Here is a 26,239-nt window from a genome sequence, read left to right on the forward strand (position 1 = left end):
ACAGCGGCAGGGACTGCAGCTTATAGGTCTTTTGCTGCGCTCAGTAGGGTTTGCGGTCAGAACTTTAGAGTTTGAGACTGGAGCTTTGCTGCTTCTGCCGTTTCTGCTGCTGCTGCTGTTTCTGTTTCTGCCACTGCTACTGTTACCTGTGCTACTGCTGCTGGTGTTTCTGTTTTTGCTGCTGCTGTTCCTACTGTTGCTGCCGCTGCTTCTGCGTCTACTCCCGCTGCTGCTGCTTCTGTTTCAGTTTCGGTTTCTTGTGCTGCGGCTTCGTCGTCCGTTTCCACGACCCCTGCCGCTGCTGCTGCTGCTGCTTCTGCTGCTGTTGCTGCTGCTGCGGGGCTGCAGGCGCCCGTGGCGCTTTGCTGGTGGCTGTAAAAAGGCAAAGACCTGTCCGTCTGCAGCCGCCCAGCAGCATTTAGCTCCAAGTCGAGGGCAAGGGGCTCAGAGCGGCGGAAGTGGGGGCGAGTTTGTGTGAATTCGCGCAGACAGGCCTCGGTCCAGAGGTTTCCGGCCAGCCCTACGGCCTCCAAAGTGCTGCAAACGACCACTTAAACGCCAATTCTGCCCCTCTACAACTATTAAACACTTTTTTCGTTTTTATTTCAGCTTTTTTCTGAGTTTCTACGCCCAGATTTAGCTGCTCAACACCTGCTGGGATGCAGCGGAAACCCGCCAAAGTCTGCCGCTGCCCCAGTGCCACAAACGCTATTCAAAAATCGTTTTATGCTTTTATAAACCAATTAAATGCCTTTTTAAGTTTGTAGAAATATTATTTCATTTTTTTCCTGCTCTTTAGCTCCATATCTAGCTATCCAAGCCCTACTTATCGCCTGAGAAAACTAACTACCTAGAGGTTCCTTGCTTCCTCAGAGAGGCTAAAAACATCCATTTAAGTGCGTTTTACTCATTTTCAATTCATTTATTTTACTTTTTTAGCCTTTATTTTTCCCAGTTTTATAATTTTTTATTTCATTCCATTTAACGCCCCACTTCCCAGTGCCTACGGGCTGCCGGTGACCCAGCTTCTCTAGCGGCGCTGCTCTTGGGCTCAAAACAAGTCGCCTTTTACATCTTTTTACCCGTTGAATGATTAATTTTGTTGCTTGTTTGTCCATTTAGTGTTTTTGAGGGAAATAAATAACTAATTTTGTCATTTATTTGACCATTTCGTGTCCTCCAGATGCCTTGCTGCTCGCTGTGGCTTCCCGGCTGCCCGGGCTGTGCGCTGCTCTACCCAAACCCACACAACAGACCTCTCACTCAGGCTTGAACCCTAAACCCTAAACCCTAAACCCTAAAACCTAAACCCTAAACCCTAAGCCCTAAGCCCGGGGGCCACGATTTAAGACCCCAGCCTTCTGTCGCAGAACCTGAAATATCGGCCCTTAAAGCCTAGCCCCAGCCCCAAAAGTCGTAAACCCTAAACCCTGGACCCCAAGTCGCAAACCCTAGACCCTAAACCCGAAACCCTAAACCCTAAACCCTAGGCCCAAGCCTCTGAAGCTGAAGGCTTCTTGGCTCCCCCCCGCCCTCGCAGCTGACCTGGGCTCTACAGGGCCCCCCAAACCCGAAACCGCAAACCCCAAACCCTGAACCCCAACCCCCAAACTCTAAACCCTAAACCCCAAACCCGAAACCCCAAACCCTAAACCCTAAACCCTAGGCCGACCTGTTGAGGGCCAGGGCCTCGCGGAGGCGCGCGAGACCCTTGCTGCTGATGGCGTTGCCGCGCAGCAGCAGCACCAGCAGCAAATCGTTGCTTTCAATGCCAGCAGCAACACAAGAGGCCCCCCAGTCTCCCAACTTGTTGAAGTTCAAGTCCAGAAACCGCAGCGGCGGACTCGCCGACAGCAAGCGGCCCAGAAACAGCCCCCCCCGCCACCTGCGCAGCCCAGCAGCAGCACAACCTGCTGCTGCTGCTGCTGCTGCTGCTGCTGCTGCTGCTGCTGAATGTGGGGGTTCTGGGGCTGCTGGTGTTCTGTCTATTGTTGGGAAGGCCAGAGAGAAGAGGCTGGGGACCCTTTGGGGGAAGAAAGTTGCTGCTGCTGCTGCTGCTGCTGCTGCTGTAGTTGCTGCTGCTGCTGCTGCTATGGACAGGCCTAAAAGGCTGAAAGTCCTCCTTGCTTGCCACCCCCCACTCCCCGTCAAACCGCGCACAAAGAGGCCTTAGGGTTTAGGGTTTAGGGTTTAGGGTTTAGGGTTTAGGGTTTAGGGTTTACGAGATTTCGTTTGCTGCGAGTCCCAAACTCCTGAGGGTTTTGTTTTGCTTCAAAAAAGGATAAAGAATTTCAACTCCGTCATCTCTAAGGGCCTGGCGGCCCAAATCCAAGTGCAGCAAATTCGAGGCCAGCTGAACCACCCTGGGGCGCAGCCGCAGTCTTGCTGCGCCCTAGGGTTTAGGGTTTAGGGTTTAGGGTTTAGGGTTTAGGGTCAAGCGCCCAGATTTTAGGGTTTGGGGTTTAGGGTTTAGGGTTTAGGTGGGGGGGTAAGGCTTCAGGGGGTCTAAAGAGGTGAAGGTGCTGCGCGGCCGGCTTTCCGTTGTGAACGGTGCAGACAGACCGTAGCAGCAGCAGCAGCAGCAGCAGCAGCAGCAGCAGCAGCAGCAGCAGCAGCAGCAGCAGCAACTTGTGTCTTACCCCGCGAGGTGATAGGCGTGCATGGAATTGAAGGAAACATCGACATCAGATATATCGAGGGTCTCCAGACTCTAAAGAGCACAAACTCTGACTACACTTAAAGTTTTAGGGTTTAACTTTTAGGGTTTAGGGTTTAGGGTTTAGGGTTTGGCAGCTCCCCAGACCAGGGAACCTGCCGTAGGCCTTGCATTCATATAATCTGCAACTCCCGCGCAGGGCTTAGGGTTTAGGATCTAAAGCCTAGGGCTAGGGTCTAGGGTCTAGGGTCTAGGGTTTAGGGTTTAGGGTTTAGGGTTTAGGGTTTAGGGTTTAGGGTTTAGGGTTTAGGGTTTAGTGGGGGTTTAGGGTTTAGGGTTTAGGGTTTAGGGTTTAGGGTTTAGGGTTTAGGGTTTAGGGTTTAGGGTTTACGCGGTTGCGTTGCTGGAGCGCGGTGGTGATGTGGACGAGGGCGTGGAGGTCGAGTTGGGTGTTTCGGAGTTTGAGGGTTTTGAGGGTTTTGGACTTTTGCAAAAGTGCTGCTGCTGCTTCTCCTCCTTTTCTTTTGAGTTGGTTGAAGCTGAGGTCTAAGTAGCTGAGGCGGGGCAGCAGCAGGAGCTGCTGACACAAACTTGCTGCTGCTGCTTCTTCTATGCAGTTCCCCGCCAGCACCAGCTGCTGCAGCTGCTGCAGCAGCAGCAGCTGCGCCCCAAACACTGCAGCAGCGCCGCTGCCCAGCCAGTTGAAGGCCAAGTTCAGCAGCACAACTTTGGCGCTGCAGCAGCTAGCTGCCTGCAGCAGCAGCTCGAGGTCGGGCTCGGCTAGCCGCTGCAGAAAACCCTCGGGGCGGCTCCCAATGCATTCTATTTTAACCCCTCTTTTAGGGTTTTGCTGCTGCGCCAAATCAGCAGCAGCTAAACTGTCAAACACGAGCCGCTTGGCTTCGCAGCCAGCCAAATCGCAGGCCAGCAAGTACGCCTTCGCCAGCGGCCCGCAGCCCTCTGCTGGCCCCGGAACAGAGGCCTCGCCCATCCTCTACATCTAGGGTTTAGGGTTTAGGGTTTAGGGTTTAGGGTTTAGGGTTTGGGGTTTAGGGGCTAGGAGGGCTCGGCGGCTGAGGGGAGGCCGAGCGGCTGCTCTCGAAAACAGAAATATAAAACAATTCCGGGAGTGCCTTCGCCAGACGGGGCCTCAAAAGCCCCCATTCGTTTCGAATAAAATTTTATTTGAATTAAAATATTTTATATTTGCTTCAAATTAATTCAGTCCGAAGACTTCGAGGAGCTTTCTCAATGCTAATTCGAGTCGGCTCGAGAACCAAAGCACCGGTGCAGCGGCGCGGCCTCCGCTGGAATTTTCCGTGCACGCAGGCCTTAAATACCTTTAATTTTGTTTAATTATTTCAAATATTAAATACTTTTCCCAAAAGGCTTTTTCAATTTTGACTTTCCCTCCATTTTATGGCGTTGAAGGCGGAGCTGCCGCGGCATTCAAGAAAGCGCCGGCGGGTCACCTGCGGCTCCCCACAGCCAACACCGCAGCCGAAACGAAGCAACAGCAACAAATTCCGCAGCTTAATTCAACGAAATGGATCATTTAAAACCACAATTTTAATTTAATTTAATTCAATTTAATTCAGTTTAACTTAATGAAATTTAACTTAATTCAATCAATTGCATTTAGTCCATTTAATGGGCGGGAGGCGAGGTTTCACTCTGCTTTCCGTTTGAGTTTCAGTTTCTGAAACTCGACTCGGCGGTCGATTGGGGCTTCAATTTGAAACCACCGGCAGCGCGAGAGAAACTGCAGTCCTTAAAATTAAAAATAATTTATTTAATTAAACGAAAAATATAAAAATAAACAAAATTAAAAAAGCTCCACTCACGTTGGGCTCTGGCGACGGCCTGGAGCAGTTGGCGTCTAAAGTGTTTGGACAGACTTTGACAGCTTTGAACAGATTCAACCGAGTCACATCTGCGGCTTTCAAGGGTTTAGGGTTTAGGGTTTAGGGTTTAGGGTTTAGGGTTTGAGGCGGTCCCCAAGTGCGGCCAGCTAGGTTCTGCAGGCGCTGCTGCTGCAGCAGCAGAGAGCCGCAGCAGCAGCAGCATCATCCTTAGCAGCAGCTGCTGGCCAGCAGCGAAGCAGCAGCAGCAGCAGCTGCTGCTAAGGGGGCCCCCTGCAGCTTTTTGGCCCGGGGGCCCTTTTGGCGCTGCAGCGCCTTCTGTGGGGCCCCTCAGAAGCTCTTTAAAGTTTCTGTTTTTTCTTTTTATGCTTTAATTCAAAAGTCCGAAATTTTAGTTTTAAAAAGAAGTCTTAGGGGGCCCCCAGGGCCTTCAGTGCTGCTCAAGCATTTCTGTCTTTTAATATCTTTATGTGCGGCACAGAGCAGCAGCAGCAGCAGCAGTATCTGCAGCAGCAGCAGCAGCTGCTGCTGCAGCAGCAGCAGCTGCTGCTGCAGCAGCAGCTGCTGCAGCAGCACTGTTTCACAAACTCTGAAAGGAGCTCGCTGCGCCAGCGCTTACAGGCTTCCACCAGCTGCTGCTGGCAGCTTGCTGGGAAGCAGCGCCACCTACGACCCCATTAATCAGCCTGCTGCTGCTGCTGCTGCTGCTGCTGCTGCTGCTGCTGCTGCTGCTGCTGCTGTAGCTGCTGCGGAGGCTACTGCTGTGCAGCCCCAAGGGGCCCCCAGGGCCTCAAGCCCTGCGAGTTCCGCATTTGGGGGCCCCAAGCTCTGCTTTATGGCCTTTTATTTATTTATTTATTTTTATTTTTTATTTTTAAATTTATTTAAAAAATGAAATTTCTTTTTTGTTTCAAAATGGCCAAAGACAAAATTCGGGGCCTTCGGGCAAATTCCTCTCAGTCTTAAATGCACTTCATCGCGGCGCTCTGCAGCAGCAGAAAAAAAGAAAAATGAGATTTTCTTTTTCAAGTATTTTGGAATTTAATTAATCAAATTAAATTAATTTAATTAATTTAATTAATTAATTTAGTTAAATTAATTAAATTATTTAAATTATTTAATTTAATTAATTTAATTAAGTAAATAACAGCCAGAGGGCCGAACTGCGGAGAACGCAGCGGACGCAGAAGTAAGCAGCGCATGCACAAACTTCAAACACCAACAAACAAATAAAAATAAATAAATAAATAAATAAATAAATAAATAAATAAATAAATAAATAAATAAATAAATAAATAATAAATAATAAATAAATAATAAATAAATAAATAATAAATAAATAATAAATAAATAAATAATAAATAAATAAATAACTCACCGCGGTGGCTGCAGCGAGTTTGTCGCTGATGAGTTTTTTGGCCGCGTCGAACGCGGCGGAAATGTCTTCGTCGAAAATCGTTTTGGACTTTTCGAAATTAATTTTTGAATTTAAATTCGAATTTGAAGTTAAATTCGAATTTAAATTCAAATTTGAAGTCAAATTTGAATTTAAATTCGAATTTAAATTCAAATTTGAACTTAAATTCGAATTTAAATTCAAATTTGAACTTAAATTCGAATTTAAATTCAAATTCAACTTCAAATTAAAAGCTGCAAGTTCAGCCGCTGCAGCAGTCTGCGCGGAAAGCCGCGCCAGCAGCTGCTGCTTCGCCTGCAGCAAAGAAATTAAATAATTTCATTTTAATTATTTATTTAATTTAATTAATTAATTAAATTAATTAATTAAATTAATTAATATAATTAGTTATTTAATTAATTAATTTAATTAATTTAATGAATTTAGTTAACCTTGTTTAATTAATTCTTAATTCATTCTGTTTTTCATTCTGATTATTTAATTCATTTAATTCATTTAATTCATTTAATTCATTTAATTCATTTAATTCATTTAATTCATTTAATTCATTTAATTCATTTAGTTCATTCAATTTTTCATTTTGATCATTCAATTAATTTAATTCACTATATAATCAAAATGAAAAGTTAAATTAATTAGTTTTATTTATTCAAATAAATGGATTGTTTTAAGTTTCCATTGATAACTTGATTAATTAAAATAATTCAAATAATTCAAATAATTCAAATAATTCAAATAATTATTAACTCAGAAAGTTGGAAGAGTTCGTCCGAGTTAATTCTCTGTTGTTTGGATTATTATTTTGAAATAAATGCAGCATTTTGATTTAAGAAAATAAAACAAAAGATTTAAATTAAGTGTTGAAGAAACAAAGCAAAATATAGATTGAAATTAAATATCAAAAGAGTAAAACAAATAAAGATTTAAATTAAATGTTTAAAAGACAAAATAAAGATTTAAATTAAATGTTTAAAAGACAAAATAAAGATTTAAATTAAAGATAAATATTTAAATATTTATTTCTTCCACTTGCCTCTTTAAACTGCTGCTGCAGCTGCTGCTGCTCTTGCTGCTGCGCCTGCAGCAGCGCCAGCAGCTTCTTCGCGATCCGCTGCTGAAGCTTCGTCACTCTAAAATTAAATAAATAAATAAATAAGTAAATAAATAAATAAATAAATAAATAAATAAATAAATAAATAAATAAATTAATAAATTAATTAATTAATTAATTAACTAATTACTAATTAGAAAAACAAAACAAAGCAAAACAAAATAGAACAAAACAAAACAAAACAAAATAAAAAAACAAAATATTTAAAATCAAATAAAATAAAAATAAAATAAAGTAAATAAAATAAAATAAAATAAAATAAATAAAATGAATAAAATAAACAAAAAAAAATAAAATAAATAAAACTGCAAAGTGCTGCTCACGCCCGTCGGGTGTCTTCCAACTTCGCCAATTTTGACTCTTCAACTTTCCGCTTTACGATTTCCTGTTTGAAGACAAAAATGAAACACCAATTTAATTAATTGGATTTAATTTAATTAATTTAATTAATTTAATTAATTAAATTAATTATTAAATTAATTAATTAAATTAATTAATTAAATTAATTAAATTAAATTAAATTAAATTAATTTAATTTAATTAATGATCGGCGGCGCACCAGCAGCTGGGGAATGCTCTCCGCCTCTGGCGCTGCGCGCCACAGCAAATGGCTGCCAATGCTTAGCTGCTGCTGCTGCTGCTGCTGCTGCTGCTGCTGCAGCTGCTGCTGCAGCAGCAGCAGCGCACACTCCTCGGCGTGCTGTGGGTCTGTGGATGAGTTGCTGCTGCGCTGCAGCAGCTGCTGCAGCAGCGTCTCTTGGCTGGAGTGTGCATGCGTTTGGTTTATTTCAGTTTCCTGAAAAAGAAAAATTAAATAATTTTAAATTAATTATTTTATTTATTCTTTTTTTATTTTTGTTCGAAGCAAAAACAGACTTACAAGGCAGGGACTTGTGGCTCTTTCTTCGGACTCCTCCGTGCTGCACTTGTTCCTCCGTCTGCTTCTTTTGCTGCTTTTGTGCTGCTCCTTCTCCTCTTCTGCTGCTGCTGCTGCTGCTGCTGCTGCTGCTGCCTCTTGCTGCTGCTGTGGCTCCTCTGGCGAACCACAGGAAGCTGTGCTGCCGCCTTCGCACCGTTTCTGTGGAGAGTCCAAAAAGCCATTTTTGTTCAATTTGTAGCATTGCTGCTGCTGCTGCTGCTGCTGCTGCGGCTCTTGACTTGCATTGCTGATTAAGTCAGCCTCTTGCTGATCTTGCTCTTCCTGCTGCTGCTGCAGCTGCTGCTGCAGCTGCTGCTGCAGTTGCTGCTGCTGCTGCTGCTGCTCGCCATCACTGGATTCTGAAGGAGCTTCTGCGGCGGTGCTTGCGCCGCGTTTGCGGGCGTCTTCTGCTGCAGCTTCCTGCGCCGGGCTGGAGGTGACCAGTGGTCCACTTGAACTCGAGCTGCGGGCTGTCTGCTGCTGCTGCTGCTGCTGCTGCAGCTGCTGCAGCAGGTGACCACTGGACTTCAAATTCTGTTCCAGCAGCAGCTTCTGCCCCTCTTCGGTGTCGCAGCTCTTCGTCGTCGCCAAACTCACGCGGCGCCACTGAGACAGCTTGGCGGGGGGTGGCAGCGGCGGGAAGTTGAATGGCGGGCGATCTCCGGCCTTTTCTGGGTTAAAACGAAATAAAAAAAGAAAAATATTTCATTTTATTTATTTAAAATATATTTATTCTTTTTTATTTGCATTTGCTCGCGTGTTTCCGGAGTTTCCGGCGCCCGCGCCTCACCCCGGTCAGCCCCCGGTTCATCGCTCGGCCGTTGCGGGGTGAAGACCCGGGCTCTTCTGTCTGTGGAGTTGAGTAAAAAGATGAAATAATAAAAATAAAAAACAAATTTATTTATTTTAATTTATTTACTTTTTTGTTTTTGTTCAGATGTCTCCGCGTTTTCCTCGCCAGCGACTGCGGCAGCGCCCGCGTCGAGATCTGCACTCGGCGAGGCCCCCGCCTGCATGCCCTGGAGGCCAGCGAGTAAATTGGGGGGAAATTTTGGATTTATTTTGAATTATTTGAAATAATTGGAGAGTTTCGGACTTTAGTGGAAGCAAACAGGATTCTTTGTTGCTGCTGCCGCTGCCGCAGCTGCTGCGCCGCCCTGCTGCTGCTGCTGCGTGCTGCTGCTGCTCTGTCCAGCCCCAGCAGCAGCGAAGGCCGCAGCAGCAGCGCCGCCCTTTGCGGCTGCAGCGGCTCTCTGAGTTCGTCGAAGATTCCTTCGAGGAAGTTGAAGTCATATTCTTCCATTTGCTGCAGCGGGGGGCAATGAGCACTTGTAGGCTTCCGTTTTTTCGGATTTAAGAGCTTTTTTCGCTTTTAATTCCAATTTATTTCTTCTATTTGCAACTAACTTCCAGTTTGTGCACTTGCTGCAGCTGCTGCTGCAGCAGCGCTGCTTCTTCCGCGCTGCTGAAGGACAGCTGCACTGTCTCGACACCTTCGAAGAACGCCTCGGGCTGCTGCAGCAGCGCGCGCGGGTCTGCGCCTGCAGCAGCGGAAACGCAGCATTTGTTTGAATTTTTTGTTCAAATGGAGTTTAAATTTAATTAATTTGAATTTAAATTCAAATTTAAATTCAAATTTTAATTCAAATTTCAATTTTAATCGAAATTTCACCCCAACTCACCCTCTGCCGGAAGCTGCAAAAATGCTATCTTCAGAAAACGCCCCTCGCACTCCATGCGGGTAATTGAATACAGCGGAACTGCGCGGCTCTGCAGATCGAATTATTTTGAATTATTTCGAATTATTTTAATTAATTTAATTAATTTAATTAATTTAATTAATTTAATTAATTTAATTAATTTAATTAATTTAATTGTTTTAAATCCTTTGAAGTCTTATCCGCGAAGAAAACCCCAACTGCTCACGCCGCCGTTCTCCCACACGAAGAAAGCCAGGCCGTCGTGCACCACTCGCTCTTTGGGTTTCGGAGTCTGCAGATGGCGCGAAAATGAGAAAAGTTTTTGCAATTTGAAATTAATTTTGGAAAATAAATTAAAGTTTTGCATTTTAAAAACAAATCTGCAAAATAAATCCAACTTGGAGCACTTTCAGGACCCATTGCTGCACCAGTGGACCCCCGAAGCCCCCGCGCCCGCAGCCCACCAGCTCCAGCACCCCCGCGTCGAACGCTGCAGCAGCAGCAGCAGCAGCAGCAGCTGCAGCAGCAGCAGCAGCAGCGCCCCTGGCGCTGCTCCACTGCAGCAAAACCTCCAGCGAAAAGGCCTTCTGCTGCAGCAGCTGCTGCGCCAAGTCCCCCAGCCCCAAAGCGCAGCAGCAAAAGTCAAAGTCCTCCGGGGGCACTGCAGCACGAGGGCGGCGGCCGCGGGCTTCGGGGAAGACAGCGTGGAGGGCCTTGTGGAGAATTTGGCCTGCGGAAGATTTAATTAATTATTTATTTGTTTTATTTGTTTTATTTGTTTTATTTGTTTTATTTATTTTTATTTTGTTTTTGTTTTTCCAGTTTTATTTCACCATAAGTCCCCAGCACTGCGAACGGCAGCCGGCCCCCCAGGCAGGCCGCCAGCTCCTCCAGCTCTGCGTCGACCTGCAGCAAATGATTTAATTCATTTCATTTAATTCAACTTTTCAATTTATTTTTTTTACTTTATTTGACTTCAGTTTATTTTATTTCACTTTATTTGCCTTATTTGCTTCACTTTCACTCTATTAACGCCGCTTCAGCTGCAGCAGAACAGACGCACGCGCTGCGCCAACGCAGCAGCAGCAGCAGCAGCAGCAGCTGCAGCAGCAGCAGCAGCAGCAGCAGCAACTGGTATTCACTGAAGGCCCACCTGACACACGAGGTCGTCCGCGCTCTCCAGCAGCAGCAGAAAAAGCCGCGCAGCAGCAACAGCAGGTTTTTGGAAGGCGAATTTCCTCGCGAGTTCATTTCTTTTCATTTGCACTTCAGCAGCTGCAACAAAAAGCCAAAAGAGAAATTCCATCAAAACTTTTCTCCATTTTCCTCTTCATCTTTTTCCGAATTTAATTCAACTTCAACTGAGGCGGGGGCCACACAGCGCCCCAGCAGCAGCTTTAGCTCAAATTAGGGCCCACCTACTGTGGCTAGCTAGCTGGCTAGCTGACTGGCTAGCTGGCTAGCTAGCTAACTGGCTAGCTGGCTAGCTATCTAGCTAGCTAGCTAGCTAGCTAGCTAGCTGGCTAGCTAGCTAGCTAGCTGGCTGGCTAGCGAAGGCTCACCGTCTGGAGGTGCTAGGCAGCGGCCGAGGCAAAGAAGAGAAATGCGGAGGGAGGCGGAAGCGACTCCTGAAGTGGACATAAAGAAAGAATTAAATGAAAATAAATAAATGAAATTAAATAAAAGAAATTAAATAAAAGAAATTAAAAAATTTAATTCATCTTTTTGCTGCTGCTGCTGCTGCTGCTGCTGCTGCTGCACTTACGGTGAGTCGACTCGCCCAGCAGCACAACAATGCGGTCTCTGTTCTCCTGGACCATTCGGAGCTGCAGCAGAAGCAATAAGTGAGTTGCGGCGCTGCAGCAGAAGACTCCATTTGCTGCTGCTGCTGCAACTGCTGCTGCTGCTCTCCGGCGGCTGGCTAGCCAAGCAGCAGCAGCAGCAGCAGCAGCAGCAGCAGCAGCAGCAGCAGCAGGAAGAGTTGGCCTCACGTAAAGCTTGATGGTGAGCTCCAAGACGGAAGCTGTGACGAAGTCGTCGAAGGCGGAGCACTTGGCGGTGCAGGTTTCGAGCAGGTCCTTTGGGAGTCCGCAGCGGAAATAAACAAAAGAAAAAAGACAAATAAATAAAAATAAAAATAAAAATAATAATAATAATAATAAACAGCTACCGCAGCAAGGCCCAGGCTCTCGTCTTGAGCCAGCATTTCTATCAACCCCCCCTCCGGCAAGCCCGCGTTCAGCAGCCGCAGCGCCGCCTGCGCCACCGGCAGCCGGCAGCAGCTCACTGCTGCTGCAGCAATCGACAGCAGCTCTTGTGCTGCAGCAGCGTTTATTAGGGGGGCGCTGGGGGCCGCCTGCGGCAGCAGCGCCTCCAGCTCCGTCAGCGTCGCCAGCAGGTCGGCGTCGCTGGCGCTCCGCGCGCTCCGCAGCGCCTCCACGCAGAGGCTTTGCGTGTCGCTTCCGAGGGGCTGCATTTGCAGAAGGAGGGGCGCAGGAAGGGCGGCGAAGGAGGGGGCAGAGGCCCCGAGATCGCCCGCCGCGGAGCTGCGCGCGGCGAAACGCGAGGGAAAGAAGAGGAATTGAGCCTTAAATGCTCTCGCGAGGCCAAGTGAACAGCACAAAATGTGCTTTGTTGCCGGGCCTTTAAGGTCAAAGTCGAACTATTTGTTAATTGGGAACTTCTCGGCTCCCGCCGTTCAGGTTCTGCAGGACGGAACCTGCAGCTGCGCATACACCGCAGCAACCGCAGCCCGTTTCAATGTGAAAAGGAACTCCAAAAAACTCAAAAAATGACTAAAAAGGCTAAACTAATATAAAATGCAGTATTGGACTGGATGTTCGTGTTCTGCAGTGATCTCCGATGTTCGAGAAAGTTGCTCGCTCGCTCCGGCGACTTGCAAAGGTGTCTTATTTCCCTCGATTCGAGGGAAAGCTCACAAGTTAGACCTTTTTCGAAAACCTTAGTCGAAACTAAACTGAACTTTGCAGGTGAAATTCTCTGAAGAGTTTCGCGAGGCTCTAACGGCGTTCGTTCAACTGCAGCGCTTGGGGAATTCAAGTTGGGCGACTCGCCGGAATCCCCGCGCTTTCCTCCTTCGGCAGAGCCATAAGACAACTGCATCGAATAAAAACGTTTATTTACTTTTATTAAATCTTTTTTTCGCTGGAATTCTTTACCCCAAAGCGCTGAGAGCAGCAGTCGCGGCGGTGCCCCATGCAAGCGGCGGGGCCCCCAGCTGGCGCGGGGCCCCCGTGAGCCTAAAGCGGCTAACTCTGCATTTGTAGGAAGTGAATATAAAACTGATTCAGAAAGCAGCAGCAAGGAGGCAGCAAGAGGCCGTCTGCAGCAGCAGCAGCAGCAGCAGCAGCAACTCAGGCGCATGCAGCCACACTTCCCCCGCTTTTGACTTTGAATTTTGTTCTCCCCTCTTCTCTGTTCTTTAGCAGCGTCAGCTTTTAGTGTCTAGGCCTTGGCTCCCGGGCTGGCAGCAACAGCAGCAGCAGCAGCAGCAAGACAGAAAAGCCGAGGCGCTGCTGCAGCCGCGCTGCAGTCCAGAGCAGCAGCAGCAGCAGCAGCAGCAGCAGCAGCTAACCGCCAGCTGCCTCTGTGTCCTTCTTTCTCTCTGCCTTATTTAGGCCTTTTGCTTTTCAGATTGACAGTCTCGCTAAACCGCGTGCGCAGCAGCAGAGGCTCAAGTCAGCAGCAGCAGCAGCAGCAGCAGCAGCAGCAGCAGCAGCAGTCACTGCAGCAGCGCGGAGCAGCAGCGCCTCAGGCCTTCCACAAATAAATAAGCACGAGTACCCCGACAGCAGCAACTGCAGCAACAGCAGCAGCAGCAGTACAAACAGCAGCAGCAGCAGTACAAACAGCAGCAGCAGCAGCAGCAGCAGCAGCAGCAGCAGCAGCAGCAGAGGCAGCAGGACCTCTTGGCAACAGCACATTACTCGGCTCCGCCTGAGCCCGGGCAGCGACAGCTCCCGCAGCAGCTGCTCCAGCTCGCTGCTGCTGTTGCTGCAGCAGCAGCAGCAATAAGAATTAGGGCTTAGCAACTCAAACAGTTTGCTGCAGCAGCAGCAGCAGCAGCAGCAGCAAAGATGGTGCTGGCTGAATTGGGCCAACAGATCTCGGGCGCTCTTAGGAGCCTGCAGAGCGCCACCATTGTCGATGAAGCCGTAAACCCTAAACCCTAAACCCTAAACCCTAAACCCTAAACCCTAAACCCTAAACCCTAGGCCCCGGACTGCGGCGGTTTCGGGTGTCTGCTGCTGTCGCCTTTGTCTGCCTCATTTCTTTTTGAATTTTATTTATTTTTAATTTATTTTTAACTTTTAATTTTTAATTATTGCTGCTGCTTCTCCCTCCCCTCCTGCTCGAGCAGCAGCAGCAGCAGCAGCAGCAGCAGCAGCACTGCTGCTGCTTCTGCTGCTGCTGCTGCACTAGCCGTGGCCGTTTCTGCACTAGCTGCTGCCCCGGCTGCCTGCTGCTTTCGCCGTTTGCGCTGCGTGCTGCTGCTGCCTGCGCTGCTGCTCGTGCTGCTGCCCCCACTGCTGCTGCTGCTGCTGCTGCTGCTGCTGCTGCTGCTGCTGCTGCAGGTTGTGACGGAGTGCGTAAAGACAGTCTGCCGGGCGCTGCTGCTGGCAGATGTGCAGCTGCGAGTAGTGCAGGACTTCCGGCGGCGGGTGACGCAGCAGATAAACTCGCAGATCCAGCAGCAAAGCAGCAGCAGCAGCAGCAGCAGCAGCAGCAGCAGCAGCAGCAGGAAGAAAACTGCTGCTGCAGCAGCTCCCAAGGCCGTCGATGCTGCCAGCGGCACTGTGGGGCCCGCGGGGCCCCAGGGCGACGTCATGGCTGAGGTGTACATACAGGCAGCAGCAGCAGGAGTCAACACCAGACGCATTATTCAAAAGGTGGGCGCAGCTAGCCACAGCTAGCCGCAGCTAGCCACAGCTAGCCACAGCTAGCCACAGCTGGCCATACCTAGCCACGGCTGGCCACAGCTAGCTGCAGCTAGCTGCAGCTAGCTGCAGCTAGCCACAGCTAGCTTCAGCTAGCTTCAGCTAGCCACAGCTAGCTGTAGCTAGCTGCAGCTAGCTGCAGCTAGCCACCTGCTGCAGCTACAGCTTTAGACACGGCTAGCTGCAGGTGGCTGCAGCTAGCCACAGCTAGCCACAGTTAGCCACAGCTAGCTGGTGCTAGCCACAGCTGTGCCTGGCGCTTTCGTCTGCATGCAAGCTGTTTAGCTAGCTAGCTAGTGACCAAGCTAGCTAGTTGGCTAGCTGGCTAGCAGGTTCGTTGGCTGGCTAGCTAGCCAGATAGCCAGCTAGCGAACTAGCTAGCCAGCTAGCTAGCCAGGGCGCTGCAGTCTCTGGCTTATGTGGGGCGAGCTTTTAGAGCAGCTGCTCAGCAACAGCAGCAGCAGCAGCAGCAGCAGCTAGGCCGAGTGAGCAGCAGCCAAAACGACCGGCCCCCCGCTTCTAACTCCCCTCTGCCGCCGCCGCTGCTGCTGCTGCTGCTGCTGCTGCTGCTGCTGCTGCTGCTGCTGCTGCTGCTGCTGCTGCTGCAGTGCGTGGTGGCGGAGCTGGCTGCGCTGGTGACTCCCAGCAAAAGCCCGCGGGCTTTGAAGCGCGGCAGCACAAATGTGGTGATGTTCGTGGGCCTCCAGGGCGCGGGCAAAACCACCACCTGCACCAAGTTCGCGCTGCACTACCAGCGCAAAGGTTTGCTGCTGCTGCTGCTGCTGCTGCTGCTGCTGCTGCTGCTGCTGCTGCTGGGGTGGTGGCGGGGGTGGTGCTGCTGCTGCTGTGGTGGGGGGAGTGCTGGTGGTGCTGCTGCTGCTGTGGTGGTGGTGGCGGTGGTGGTGCTCTGCTGGTGGGGGTTGTGCTGCTGCTGCTGGGGATGCTGCTGCTGCTGCTGCTGATTCTGGTGGTGCTGCTGCTGTAGTGCTGCTGCTGCTGCTGTTGTGCTGCTGCTGCTGCTGCTGCTGCTTGGTGGGGGTGGTGCTGTTGCTGCTGTGGTGGCGGCTCCGGTACTCGTGTTGCTGCTGTGATGCTGCTGCGGCGCTGCCGGCGACGCGCTGCAGTGCTGCTGCTGCTGCTGCTGCTGCTGCTGCTGCTGCTGTGACTTTTAATTGTTATTTAATTGTTTCTTTCTTTTTGATTTGCTGCTGCAGGCTACCGCACGGCACTGGTCTGCGCAGACACGTTTAGAGCTGGTGCTTTTGACCAGCTGAAGCAAAGCGCCACTAAGGCCCGAATACCCTTCTTTGGCAGGTAAACCCCAAACCCTAAACCCTAAACCCTAAACCCTAAACCGTAGGCTCGTATTCTGACGCGTGAGCCCTCATTGCTGGGTTTTCGCGTCCAGAGTCTGCATTGAGGCGGCGGCGCAGAACGGCGCCGGTGCGCGCTTCCTGGCTCTGCGGTTTAGGGTTTAGGGTTTAGGGTTTAGGGTTTAGGGTTTGCGCAGCTACACGGAGGCGGACCCCGTGAAGATTGCTGTGGAGGGAGTGCAGCAGTTTCGAGATGAGAAATATGATTTGGTGATTGTGGACACTTCGGGGAGGCACCGACAGGAGGCGGCGCTTTTCGAAGAGATGCAGCAAGTTGCGGAAGCAGTGGTAAGGGTTTAGGGTTTAGGGTTTAGGGTTTAGGGTTTAGGGTTTGGAATGAACAACATCCGGCTGGCTGCTGCCTGCTGCCCACGGTTCCGCACGAGCATGGGGGCTCGTTTGTGCGCAGCTCGGCGCCACCAGGGTTAGGGTTTAGCGTTTATTGAGGGTTTAGGGTTTAGGGTTTAGGGTTTAGGGTTTAGGGTTTAGGGTTTAGGGTTTGGGTTTCAGGCCCCCGACGACATAGTGCTGGTGGTGGACTCGCACATAGGCCAGGCCTGCTACGAACAAGCTGCTGCTTTTGCTTCTAGTGTTTCTGTGGGAAGTGTCATAATAACAAAGCTGGACGGCCACGCCAAGGGAGGGGGGGCTCTTTCTGCGTAAACCCTAAACCCTAAACCCTAAACCCTAATGGTGTTGGGAGAGGTCGCGTTGCTATGCTCTCAGTAGAGCCTGGAGTCTCACGCCTCGCGCCAACCTAGCTGCTATCCAGGGCCGCGGACCTAGGGTTTAGGGTTTAGGGTTTAGGGTTTAGGGTTTAGGGTTTAGGGTTTGATGCTGCAGCGTCGCTGCAACGGGAGCGCCAATTATATTCTTGGGCAGCGGCGAACACTTCGACGACTTTGAGCCCTTCGATCCGAATTCCTTTGTCTCGAGGCTTCTTGGTGAGTTCTTTTTTATTTTAATTTATTATTTATTTGCATTTATAATTATTAATCATTTATTTAATTAATATTTGTTATTTCGCATTGCCTTCCACTCACAATTCGACGGCTCGCCGCCGACTGCTTCCCCATTCATTCAAATTGTCTGCTCTTCGATCTCGGGCTTAAAGTGGCCGCTCTTTTTCGTAATTTCCATTTCTTATTCTGCAAAACATTTATATTTATTTACTTTTTGCATTTTAAATTATTTTTTGTCGTTTAAGCAGTCGTTTGTTCGTCCGCCTATCTGGTCGGCGGCCTACTTGAAATTCTTGCATTTGTTGTTGAACGAAAGAGCCGTGGATTCGCCTTTGCCTTCTTCATTTGGAGAGAGAATAATTAGTAAACTCGTTAATTAATATATTCTTAATTTATTTATCCATTTGTTTATTTCCCTATTCATTTGCTCTTCTATTTATTCTTTCATTCGTCCGCTCACTCCTCCGCGTGTTCCTCTGCTGATTTGCATGTCGACGCTTTCTTAAGCAAAGTGCAACCCAAAGACGTCGAAAATCAGGCGGCCAGCTGAATAGCCATTTAATTAATTAATTAATTAATTTATTTATTTATATTTATTTATTTATTTATTTATTTATTTATTTATTTACTCGTCATTGAATTAATTGGCTAGATGAGGTTGATCTGCCGTTTGCCTACAGGGCTGGGCGACGTGGGGGGGCTGGTGAGCAGCCTTAAGGAAGTGATATCTGTGGAGAAGCAGCAGCAGATGATCGATCGCATTTCGAAGGGGAAATTCACGCTGCAGGACATGTACGAACAGGTCCAAAATGTCCTCAAGATGGGGCCCATAAGCAAGGTAAAGGCCGATCAAGTTGCAATTATTATTCATTTCCAATTTTTAGTCCAAAAAATGCAAAAAAGAATAGTTTAAATGCAAAACTAATTGCTGTCATGCACCCGAAAGCGCGGCAGGCGCCGCTGCTCTGCCCGCCAGCGCAACGCGCCACCACGCAGCCGCTCAGCGTCTATGGTTTAGGGTTTAGGGTTTAGGGTTTAGGGTTTAGGGTTTAGGGTTTAGGGTTTAGGGTTTGCGTTTAGGTGATGAGTATGATCCCGGGATTGGGTTCAAATTTAATTCCCAAGGGCCAGGAGCGGATGGCGGCGCAGCGGCTGAAGCGGCTGACGTGCGCAATGGATTCAATGACGAAGGAGGGTAAAACGGCGGAATCTGCGCGAATTTTTGTTTAAAATAAATAAAATAAATCAAATTTAATTCATTTTTATCAAATTCAATCCACTAATTCCAATTTTTGCGCCAGTTTCCACTGCTTTCCTCCCTTTTTTGCAGAACTTGCTTGCGAAAAGCAGTTCACAGACTCCCGCATCTTGAGGGTCGCTAAGGGCTCCGGCACTTCTGTGGCCGAAGTGCGGCTGCTGCTGGAGCAGCACAAGCAGTACGTCTATTAAATAAATAAATAAATAAATAAATAAATAAATAAATAAGTAAAAAATAATTTGTCACTTGGTGGCTGATTGGTTGGCTTGTTCAGTTAGCTAGTTGATCGGTTTGTGAATAAAGTAATTGGCTAATCGATTCGGCGATTAGTTGCTCAGTTGGTTAGTAAGAAGTCAGTTTCCTGTGGTTCACGTGCCTCTGGCTAGCTGTGGCTAGCTGGCTACCTAGCTAGCTAGCTGTGCATCCCTGGGCTAGCTGGGTCTGTAGCTGGCTGTTTATCGGGCTCGGTATCCCTTTGCTAGCTGGCAAGAAGGCTGTGCTCCCCTTGGCTAGCTAGCTAGCTAGCTAGCTGGCTAGCTGTCTAGCTGGCCGGCAGTACCGTCGGCTGTCTGGCTAGCCAGCGAACGCGACTGCCAGCCCAGCCCGCCAGCCAGCCCGCCAGCCAGCCCGCCTGCCAGCCAGCCAGCCAGCCAGCCAGCTAGCCAGCTAGCCAGCTAGCTAGCTAGCCAGCTCGCCTTTGTGGCTGCGGGCTCGCAGGTTCAGCAAAATGGTGGCGAAGATGGGCCGCGCGGGCCTCACGAAAGAGTCTTCGCTGCAGTCGCTCGCGCGCAACCCCAGCCAGCTGCTGCAGAAGATGCAAACTGCTGTTGACCCGCGGCTGCTGAAGCAGATAGGCGGGCCGGGCAACATCGTGAACATTCTCAAGGAAGTGCGCCAGCTAGCCACGGCTAGCCACGGCTAGCCGCGGCTGCCCGCAGCTAGCCACGGCTAGTTGCTGGCGCCAGCTTGCTCCAGCTAGACGCAGCTAGCTCCACCTAGCTCCAGCTACACACAGCTAGCCGCGGCTAGCCGCAGCTAGCTGCTGGCTGCAGCTGGCTGCAGCTAGACACAGCTAGCTGCAGCTAGCCGCAGCTAGCTGCAGCTCGCTGCAGCTAGCCAGCTGCCTGCCAGGGCGTGCTGCAGCTAGCCAGGGATATCAAAGCGACGCCTTTTGCTGCTGCTGCGGTGTATGTACAGTTCCAGTCGGGGGAGATGGGAGACATGCAGGAAATGATGAAGCAGCTGGGGGGCCTCGGCGCGCGCTGAGGGGCCTCTCCTGGGCCGTCTGCCTAGCTAGCTAGCTAGCTAGCTAGCTGGCTAGCTAGCTAGCTGGCTGGCTGGCTGGCTGGCTGGCTGGCTGGCTGGCTGGCTGGGCAGCTAGCTGGCTAGCTGCTGCTGCGGTGCTGGCAAACTGTAGGGACTCAGCTTTGCGGGCCACGCAGGGCTCGCTCGCCAATAAGCTAGCTAGCTAGCTCCGTAGCTACCTAGGCAGCTACCCATTGGGCAAGCTGCCTACATACCGACCCCTGGCCAGCTGCATTGCTGACTAGCTAGCCAGCTAGCTGGCTAGCTAGCTAGCTAGCTAGCTGGCTAGCTAGCTAGCTAGCCGGTTGCAAGCTAGCTGTGGGGGCCCAGCGATCAGCGGGCGAACGAGACAAGGGCTTTGTGCCTTCAATAGCCGTAGCCGCATGGCTAGCTAGCTGGCTAGCTAGCTAGCTGGCTAGCTAGCTAGCTGGCTATCAAGTTAGCTAGCTGGCCGCCTCCCTACATAGCCAACGACTCCCACTGGCTAGCTGTGGCTAGCGATGGAGATGGGCGGCTAGCTGCTCGTGCTGCAGCAGCTAGCTGCTGCTGCGTTTCTGCTGCGCTGCGCAACCCAAGCCTAAACCCTAGGCTTCAAACCCTAAACCCTAGACCTTGGACTTTACGCTTCAAACCCTAAACCCTAAACCCTACCCTAAACCCTAAACCCCAAATTTTAAACCCTAAGCCTTTGCTCGAGTCCTTTGCTGCAGCGCCTAAACAGCAGACGACTGAAGCACATAAGAGGGCACAGCAGGAATGTGCAGCAGCAGCTGCTGTTGCTGCTGCTGCTGGGCTGCTGCTGTTGCTGCTGCTGCTGGGCTGCTGCTGTTGCTGCTGCTGCTGGGCGCTAGTCCTCCTCGCCCTCAGCTGCTGCTGCTGCTGCTGCTGCTGCTCGCTGCGCGATAGCTGTTGCTGCTGCAAGCGAGGGGAGAGCCTCCACTGCTTCTTCGAAGCTGGCCGTGAGGGGCTCTGCTGCAGCAGCAGCAGCAGCAGCAGCAGCAGCAAAGGCAGCGTAGGCCCTTGCTGCGCGCAGCAGCGTGTCACATGCTGCAGCTACCTCCTGGAGGTCTGCTGCTTCTGCTGCTGCTGCTGCCGCCTCCTCCGCAGTCAGCTCCCTCTGCTGCTGCTGCTGCTGCTGCTGCTGCTGATCCTGCTGCTGCTGCTGCCGCTCCACGTTCGTCACTGCAGCAGCAGCGGCGCTCTTCTTGGCCTTCTGCTTTCCCTTTTTCTTTGCTGCTGCAGCAGCAGCAGCAGCTACTGCTGCGTGCCGCCGTGGGAAAACTGACTGAGCAGCAGCCTGCGCAAGCAGCTGTATCTGCAGGGCCTTGCTGCTGCTGCTGCTGCTGAGTTCTGCTGCTGCTGCAGCTATTCGTGCTTTTGTTGCTGCCACTTGGTCGTCTAGGAAGAGCAGCATGCACTCGAGCGAGTCGGGGGCTGCAGCTGCTGCTGCTGTCAACACCTTGCTGCTGCAGCGTTGTTGCTGCTGCAGCAGCTGCTGCTGCTGCCGCTGCTGTGGCAGCAGCTGCTGCTGCTGCTGCAGGAGTGAATCAAAGAGTTCCAGTGCCCTAAGAGGATTTGTCTCGCTAATATCTGAAATGTTTGCTGCTTCTGCATGCGCTGTTGCTGCTGCTGCTTTAGCTGCTGCTGCTGCGCTAGCCGCCGCTGCTGCTGCTGCTGCGTCTGCGAATAGGTCTCGCTGCTGCTGCAGCTGCTGCAGCTGGGAGCACAGTTGCTGCTGCTGATGCCTAAACTCTGCCCACTGCTGCAGCAGAAGGCACAAGTCTCCCCAGGGCAGCTTACCTCTTCCTGCTGCTGCTGCTGCTGCTGCTTCCTTGCTGCTATTGCTGCTGCTGCTGTGTTGGGGTGCTGCAGCAGCAAGGAGCAGCTCCTCGAGTGCCTGTGTGGTGCGCATTAGAGTTTGCGGTTAGCTTTGCGGGCACCCGCTTGCTGCTGCTGCTGCCGCCTCTGCTGCTGCTGCCTTTGCTGCTGCTGCCTTTGCTGCTGCTGCTGCTGCCTTTGCTGCTGCTGCTGCTGCCTTTGCTGCTGCTGCTGCTGCTGTTATAGTTGAGGCGGGGAGCGATACTTCCAAACATCATTTGGGGGGTGCTGCTGCAGAAAGAGCTGCAGCAGCAGCCGCGGCCGATCTGCTGCTGGTGCTGCTGCTGCAGCGCGGCACTGCAGCAGACGGTCTAAGCCACGCATCCAAACGCCACTGATGTCCTCATCTGAACCACAAGCCCTAAACACTAAACCCTAAACCCTTAACCCTAAACCCTAAACCCTAGAGCCTAAAACTTTAGTCCGTAAGGCCTTCCTTCCCAAGCCATAGACCCCAAACCCTAGACGCTGAAGCCTAAACCCTAAACCCTAAACCCCGAACCCAATAATTCTGATGACAGGAGCTTAGAGGCCTCTCTCGCGCCTCAGGAGTCCAAACCCTAAACCCTAAACCCTAAACCCTAAACCCTACTTGCGTGGTGCACTTTGTGCAGGGTGAAGGCGTTTATGCCAGCCAGCCGCCAGCCAAAGAACTCGTCAAAGCAGCTGCTGCTGCTGCCCTGCTGCGCTGCAGCAGCAAATGATGGCAGCAAACCGAACCAGCTATCAAAGTAAAGAAAGTCCCTTGGCAGTGCGCAGGTCTTTAGACTCATCCTAAAACCCTAAACCCTAAACCCTAAACCCTAAACCCCTAGACCCCTAGACCCTAAAGCTTGCAAAGGAAACACGAAGCATGAGTCCCCAGGAAGGTCAGAAAAACGGTGAACAAGAATAGGAATAAAAGAAAATCACTCTCTGGGGTCTACAGTTCAGGGCTTAGGGTTTAGGGTTTAGGGTTTAGGGTTTAGGGTTTCTGTGGAGGGGCCCCCTTGGACAGCCCCGTAGCTGCTGGGGCCTTCAGGTTCAGAGGGTTTAGGGTTTAGGACTTAGGGTTTGATCTCCTAGCGGCTTCCCTTATTTGTCCAATCATAGGAAAACATTGGAAATCAAAACATTATTTAGGAATAGATTTCAAGATTTAGGGTTTAGGGCTTAGGGTTTAGGGTTTAGGGTTTCGGCCGGAGCATCCTGGGGGCCCCACACAGCCTTTGAAGAGCCTTCTGCCTTCGGGGGCCCCAAACCCTCACCTCTTCTTGGATCTTGTTCTTACTAAACCCTAAACCCTAAACCCTACCCTAAACCCTATGCCTGCCTTCACTGAGCGCGCTTGACCGCTAACTGCGTGGGCGCATCGACAGCAGCAGCAGCAGCAGCAGCAGCAGCGGCAGCAGCAGCAGCAGCAGCAGCAGCACAATGTCCCGTCGTCGTGCAGCGAAGAAGAAGCAGCGGCAGCGGGTGCGCGCGGCCGCAGGCTCCCTCTCCAAGGCCCCCAGCAGCAGCAGCAGCAGCAGCAGCAGCAGCAGCAGCAGCAGCAGCAGCAGCAGGCCGGCGAGCATCGTCGTTCGCAGCGGGCGGCTTGCTGCTGCTGCGCGGCTGCTGGCGCGGGACTGGCGCTGCGTCGTGGGGCCCCAAGTAGCAGCAAAGTTGAAAGAAAAAAGAAAAAATAAAACCAAAGACTTTGTTGCTGCTGCTGCTGCTCTCGGGGTCACTCACCTCCAAACCCTCACGCAGACGGACAACGGCCTTTACTTGAAGGTCGCGCGCCTCCCCCGGGGGCCCACAGTCACCTTCCAGGCAAACCCTAAACCCTAAACCCTAAACCCTAGCGCTAAACCCTAGGCCCTAGACCGCTGAAGCTGCAGGCTGGAGAGGGGGCTGCAGCAGCGCCTCAAGCAAGCAGCAAGAACTCAAGGCCAGTTGCTGCGGAGTGTAGGGCTTAGGAGGTGACTTTAAGGGTTTAGGGTTTAGGGTTTAGGGTTTAGGGTTTAGGGTTTAGGGTTTAGGGTTTGCGGCTGCAGGTCGTAGGGTTTAGCTTAATTAGTGATGTTCAAAAGGAAGTCGGCGGCGCCAGGCTGGACCCCAAAGACCTCCGCAAACCCCCGGTGCTGGTCCTCAGCAGCAGCAGCAGCAGCAGCAGCAGCAGCAGCAGCAGCAGCAAACAGGGCAGCGAGGGTTTGGCTGCTGCTGAAGCTCTGCAGCTCACCACTTCAATGCTCCGCTCTCTCTTCGCCCCTGTAGACCTTCGCACAGCCAAAGTGACAAACCCTAAACCCTAAACCCTAAACCCTAAACCCTAGAATTAAACCCCAATTTGCAGTTTGAAAGTCTCGGCATTTGCTGCAGCTGTTCACTGCAAAGCCAAACCCTCCAAATGGGGCACTGGGCATATAAGCGTACCCTGCTGTTTAGGGTTTAGGGTTTAGGGTTCAGGGTTTAGGGTTTAGGGTTCAGGGTTTAGGGTTTAGGGTTTAGGGTTTAGGGTTTTGTGGGCGCAGCTAAACGACTTCCGTCGCGTCGCGTTTTTCCGTTGTGTCTCTGAGGCTGACGGCACTAGCAGCAGCAACAAGAACAGCAGCAGCAGCAGCAGCAGCAGCAGCAGCAGCAGCAGCAACGGGTTGAGCTTTGAGTTTAGGCACTATGCTGTTTCGCTGAAGGCAGCAAACTTGACTGCCGGAGTCGAAAATGTGCTGCGAGCTGCTGCTGGAGGTGCAGCACAGAAGCTGCTGCTGCAGCAGCTGCAGCAGAAGCGGGAAGACGCATGCGACTTGCTTTTGGCAGCAGAGCAGCAGCAGCAGCAGCAGCAGCAGCAGCAGCAGCAGAAGCAGCAGCAAGTCATGTTCGATCCAGCCACGGGACCCTCTCGCATCTCCAAGCGCAGCTTCCTGCAGGTTATTCTCCCAAGCAAACAGCAGCAGCAAGTGCAGCAGCAGCTGCAGCAGGAGGAGCAGCAGCAGCAGCAAGAGTTGTCTATGGGAGTCCAGTTAAGGGAGATTGGCCCCAGACTTGAACTGAAACTCTTCAAGATAGAAGACGACGTCTGCACGGGCAAAGGTAAACCCTAAACCCTAAACCCTAAACCCTAAATGCTGCTTTCTGGGTGCAGCTGCTAAGCTGCAGCGGCTGCTGCAGGTGCCGCTGTTGCAGCTGCTGCTGCAGCTGCTGCTGCAGCTGCTGCAAACGCTGCTTTTGAATTCTTTGCTCCTTTTATACTTCAGTTGCTGCTGCTGTTATTCCTGCTGCTGCTGCACCTGCTGCTGCTGCTGCTGCTGCTGCAGTGTTGTACCACAAGCACATTTTGAAGACTCCGGAGGAGCTAAAGGCCCTCAAGAAGAAGGAGCAGTTGTTAAGGGCCAAGAGAGAGTGAGGGTTTAGGGTTTAGAATTTAGGGTTTAAGATGTAGGGTTTGGGGTTTAGGGTTTGGGGTTTAGGGTTTAGGTCTCAGTCTGTCACAGATCTTTTGAAGGGCAGCGATCACAGGCAGACAGCGCACTGCAGCAACAGCAGCAGCAAGTGCAGCAGCAGCAAGTGCAGCAGCAGCAGCAGCAGCAAGAGTCCTGCTTCGCTGTTGTTTCACAGGGAGGAGCGTCAGAAGCTGCTGCAGCTGCTGGAGCGGAAGGACAAGACAGCAGCAGCAGCGAAGCAGGCAGCAGCAGCAGCAGCAGCAGACGAGGAGCAGCAGAACAGCAGCAAGAAGAGAGACAAGAGAAGCAGAACAGAAAGCCCGAGTGAAGACGAAGCTGCCTCACAATATTCTGAGACCGAAGAAGATAGCCGCAAAAGGCCAAAGTAAGCCAAACCCTAAACCCTAAACCCTAAACCCTAAACCCTAAACCCTAGTACACAGGGGTGAGGTGTCCAGTAGAGCACAAGCCGTAGATGTAAACCCTAGCTGTCTGAGAGGCGCTGTGGGGCCCCACAGGTACAACCCTTTCACCTTCAAGCGGCGAAAGCCAGCAGCAGAAGCAGCAGCGGGCGGCAAGCAGCGGCAGCAGCAGCAGCAGCAGCAGCAGCAGAAGCAGCGACCCCGCCAGCAGCAGGGCTTCAGCACCAAGAAGCATCAGCCAAGTGCACCCGCGAAGAAACTTAAGGAGGGTCGCAAAGCAGCAGCAGCAGCAACAGCAGCAGCAGCAGGAAAAGGCCAGCGAGCTGAGAGCAGCAGGGGCGGCAGCAGCAAGTGGCGCGGCAGCAACAAGAACCGAACACTTCCAGAAGCTGCAGCAGCTTCGATTTAGTTCAAAGCATTCAATGCAGCAACTGGTGTACGTACACCTGGGGAGCGCTCTGCCCAGGGTCCATACACTGACACAAATGAAAAACTGTTTGCGGGTTTTATTTGACCGAATGCCTGCAAAAACTCGGTGTACATACACCTGGTGTACGTACACCTGGTGTACGTACACCTGGTGTACGTTCACCGGGTGTACGTTCACCGGGTGTACATACACCTGGTGTACGTGCGCCAGTAGAGGGGCTTTTGGCTTGTTGCAGTTCAGCTAGAAAGCATTTGATCTGAAACTCTAGAGCACTAGCAGCTGCTTGGCTGCAGCAGGAGCAGCTGCATCCCGAGGTGTCTGCGCAGCTGGTGTCTGTACACCTAGCTTGGGGCCCCCGGGTGTACGTACACCAGGTGTCTGTACACCCGGGGCAGCCACTTCTTTTGCACCTGCTGCGTGGGGTGTGCGCCGCTGAGGTGTACGTACACCTCGGCAGGCGTGCTGGACTGCAGCGGGGGCTGAAGTGTACATACACCTGGTGGCCGTGCACGCGGTGTACGTACACCTGGTTGGGAAGGACGTTGCTGCAACTCATCACAATTGTGTTTTCTCATTGAATAAAAGGT

General features: G+C 51.1%; 6 protein-coding genes across 6 annotated transcripts; 2 read left to right on the forward strand and 4 right to left on the reverse strand.

Annotated features, from left to right (window-relative positions):
- Positions 1-56: 56 nt before the first annotated feature.
- ENH_00041050 (leucine rich repeat domain containing protein, putative) lies at positions 57-3,647 on the reverse strand (the record flags this gene model as incomplete). The annotated part of the gene is made up of 5 exons (XM_013579889.1): positions 57-537; positions 1,673-1,885; positions 2,223-2,363; positions 2,640-2,710; positions 3,048-3,647. 5 exons carry the CDS (start codon positions 3,645-3,647, stop codon positions 57-59), a joined length of 1,506 nt encoding a protein of 501 aa, XP_013435343.1.
- Positions 3,648-7,365: 3,718 nt separating this feature from the next.
- ENH_00041060 (hypothetical protein, conserved) lies at positions 7,366-12,141 on the reverse strand (the record flags this gene model as incomplete). The annotated part of the gene is made up of 16 exons (XM_013579890.1): positions 7,366-7,431; positions 7,606-7,842; positions 7,927-8,636; positions 8,756-8,815; positions 8,885-8,984; positions 9,062-9,271; positions 9,373-9,506; positions 9,648-9,735; positions 9,892-9,957; positions 10,130-10,395; positions 10,499-10,571; positions 10,819-10,940; positions 11,228-11,293; positions 11,431-11,491; positions 11,657-11,743; positions 11,836-12,141. The coding sequence occupies 16 exons, from the start codon at positions 12,139-12,141 to the stop codon at positions 7,366-7,368; spliced, it is 2,652 nt and encodes an 883-aa protein (XP_013435344.1).
- A 1,621-nt stretch (positions 12,142-13,762) lies between these two features.
- Positions 13,763-19,482, forward strand: ENH_00041070 (signal recognition particle 54 kDa protein, putative; the record flags this gene model as incomplete). Its single annotated transcript, XM_013579891.1, has 12 exons — positions 13,763-13,840; positions 14,261-14,575; positions 15,232-15,385; positions 15,838-15,937; positions 16,134-16,284; positions 16,507-16,655; positions 16,840-16,940; positions 17,639-17,796; positions 18,039-18,153; positions 18,289-18,394; positions 18,934-19,105; positions 19,414-19,482. The coding sequence occupies 12 exons, from the start codon at positions 13,763-13,765 to the stop codon at positions 19,480-19,482; spliced, it is 1,668 nt and encodes a 555-aa protein (XP_013435345.1).
- An 886-nt stretch (positions 19,483-20,368) lies between these two features.
- On the reverse strand, positions 20,369-21,433 carry ENH_00041080 (hypothetical protein, conserved; the record flags this gene model as incomplete). Its single annotated transcript, XM_013579892.1, has 1 exon — positions 20,369-21,433. The coding sequence occupies one exon, from the start codon at positions 21,431-21,433 to the stop codon at positions 20,369-20,371; it is 1,065 nt and encodes a 354-aa protein (XP_013435346.1).
- A 146-nt stretch (positions 21,434-21,579) lies between these two features.
- Positions 21,580-22,172, reverse strand: ENH_00041090 (hypothetical protein, conserved; the record flags this gene model as incomplete). Its single annotated transcript, XM_013579893.1, has 2 exons — positions 21,580-21,746; positions 21,992-22,172. 2 exons carry the CDS (start codon positions 22,170-22,172, stop codon positions 21,580-21,582), a joined length of 348 nt encoding a protein of 115 aa, XP_013435347.1.
- A 640-nt stretch (positions 22,173-22,812) lies between these two features.
- On the forward strand, positions 22,813-25,631 carry ENH_00041100 (ribosome biogenesis protein SSF1, putative; the record flags this gene model as incomplete). The annotated part of the gene is made up of 6 exons (XM_013579894.1): positions 22,813-23,181; positions 23,418-23,654; positions 23,895-24,450; positions 24,675-24,759; positions 24,976-25,185; positions 25,319-25,631. The coding sequence occupies 6 exons, from the start codon at positions 22,813-22,815 to the stop codon at positions 25,629-25,631; spliced, it is 1,770 nt and encodes a 589-aa protein (XP_013435348.1).
- Positions 25,632-26,239: the final 608 nt, after the last annotated feature.

This window comes from Eimeria necatrix, genomic scaffold, assembly GCF_000499385.1.
Source record: "Eimeria necatrix Houghton genomic scaffold, Enh_scaff2, whole genome shotgun sequence".
In the NCBI taxonomy this organism is placed as follows: Eukaryota; Apicomplexa; class Conoidasida; order Eucoccidiorida; family Eimeriidae; genus Eimeria; species Eimeria necatrix.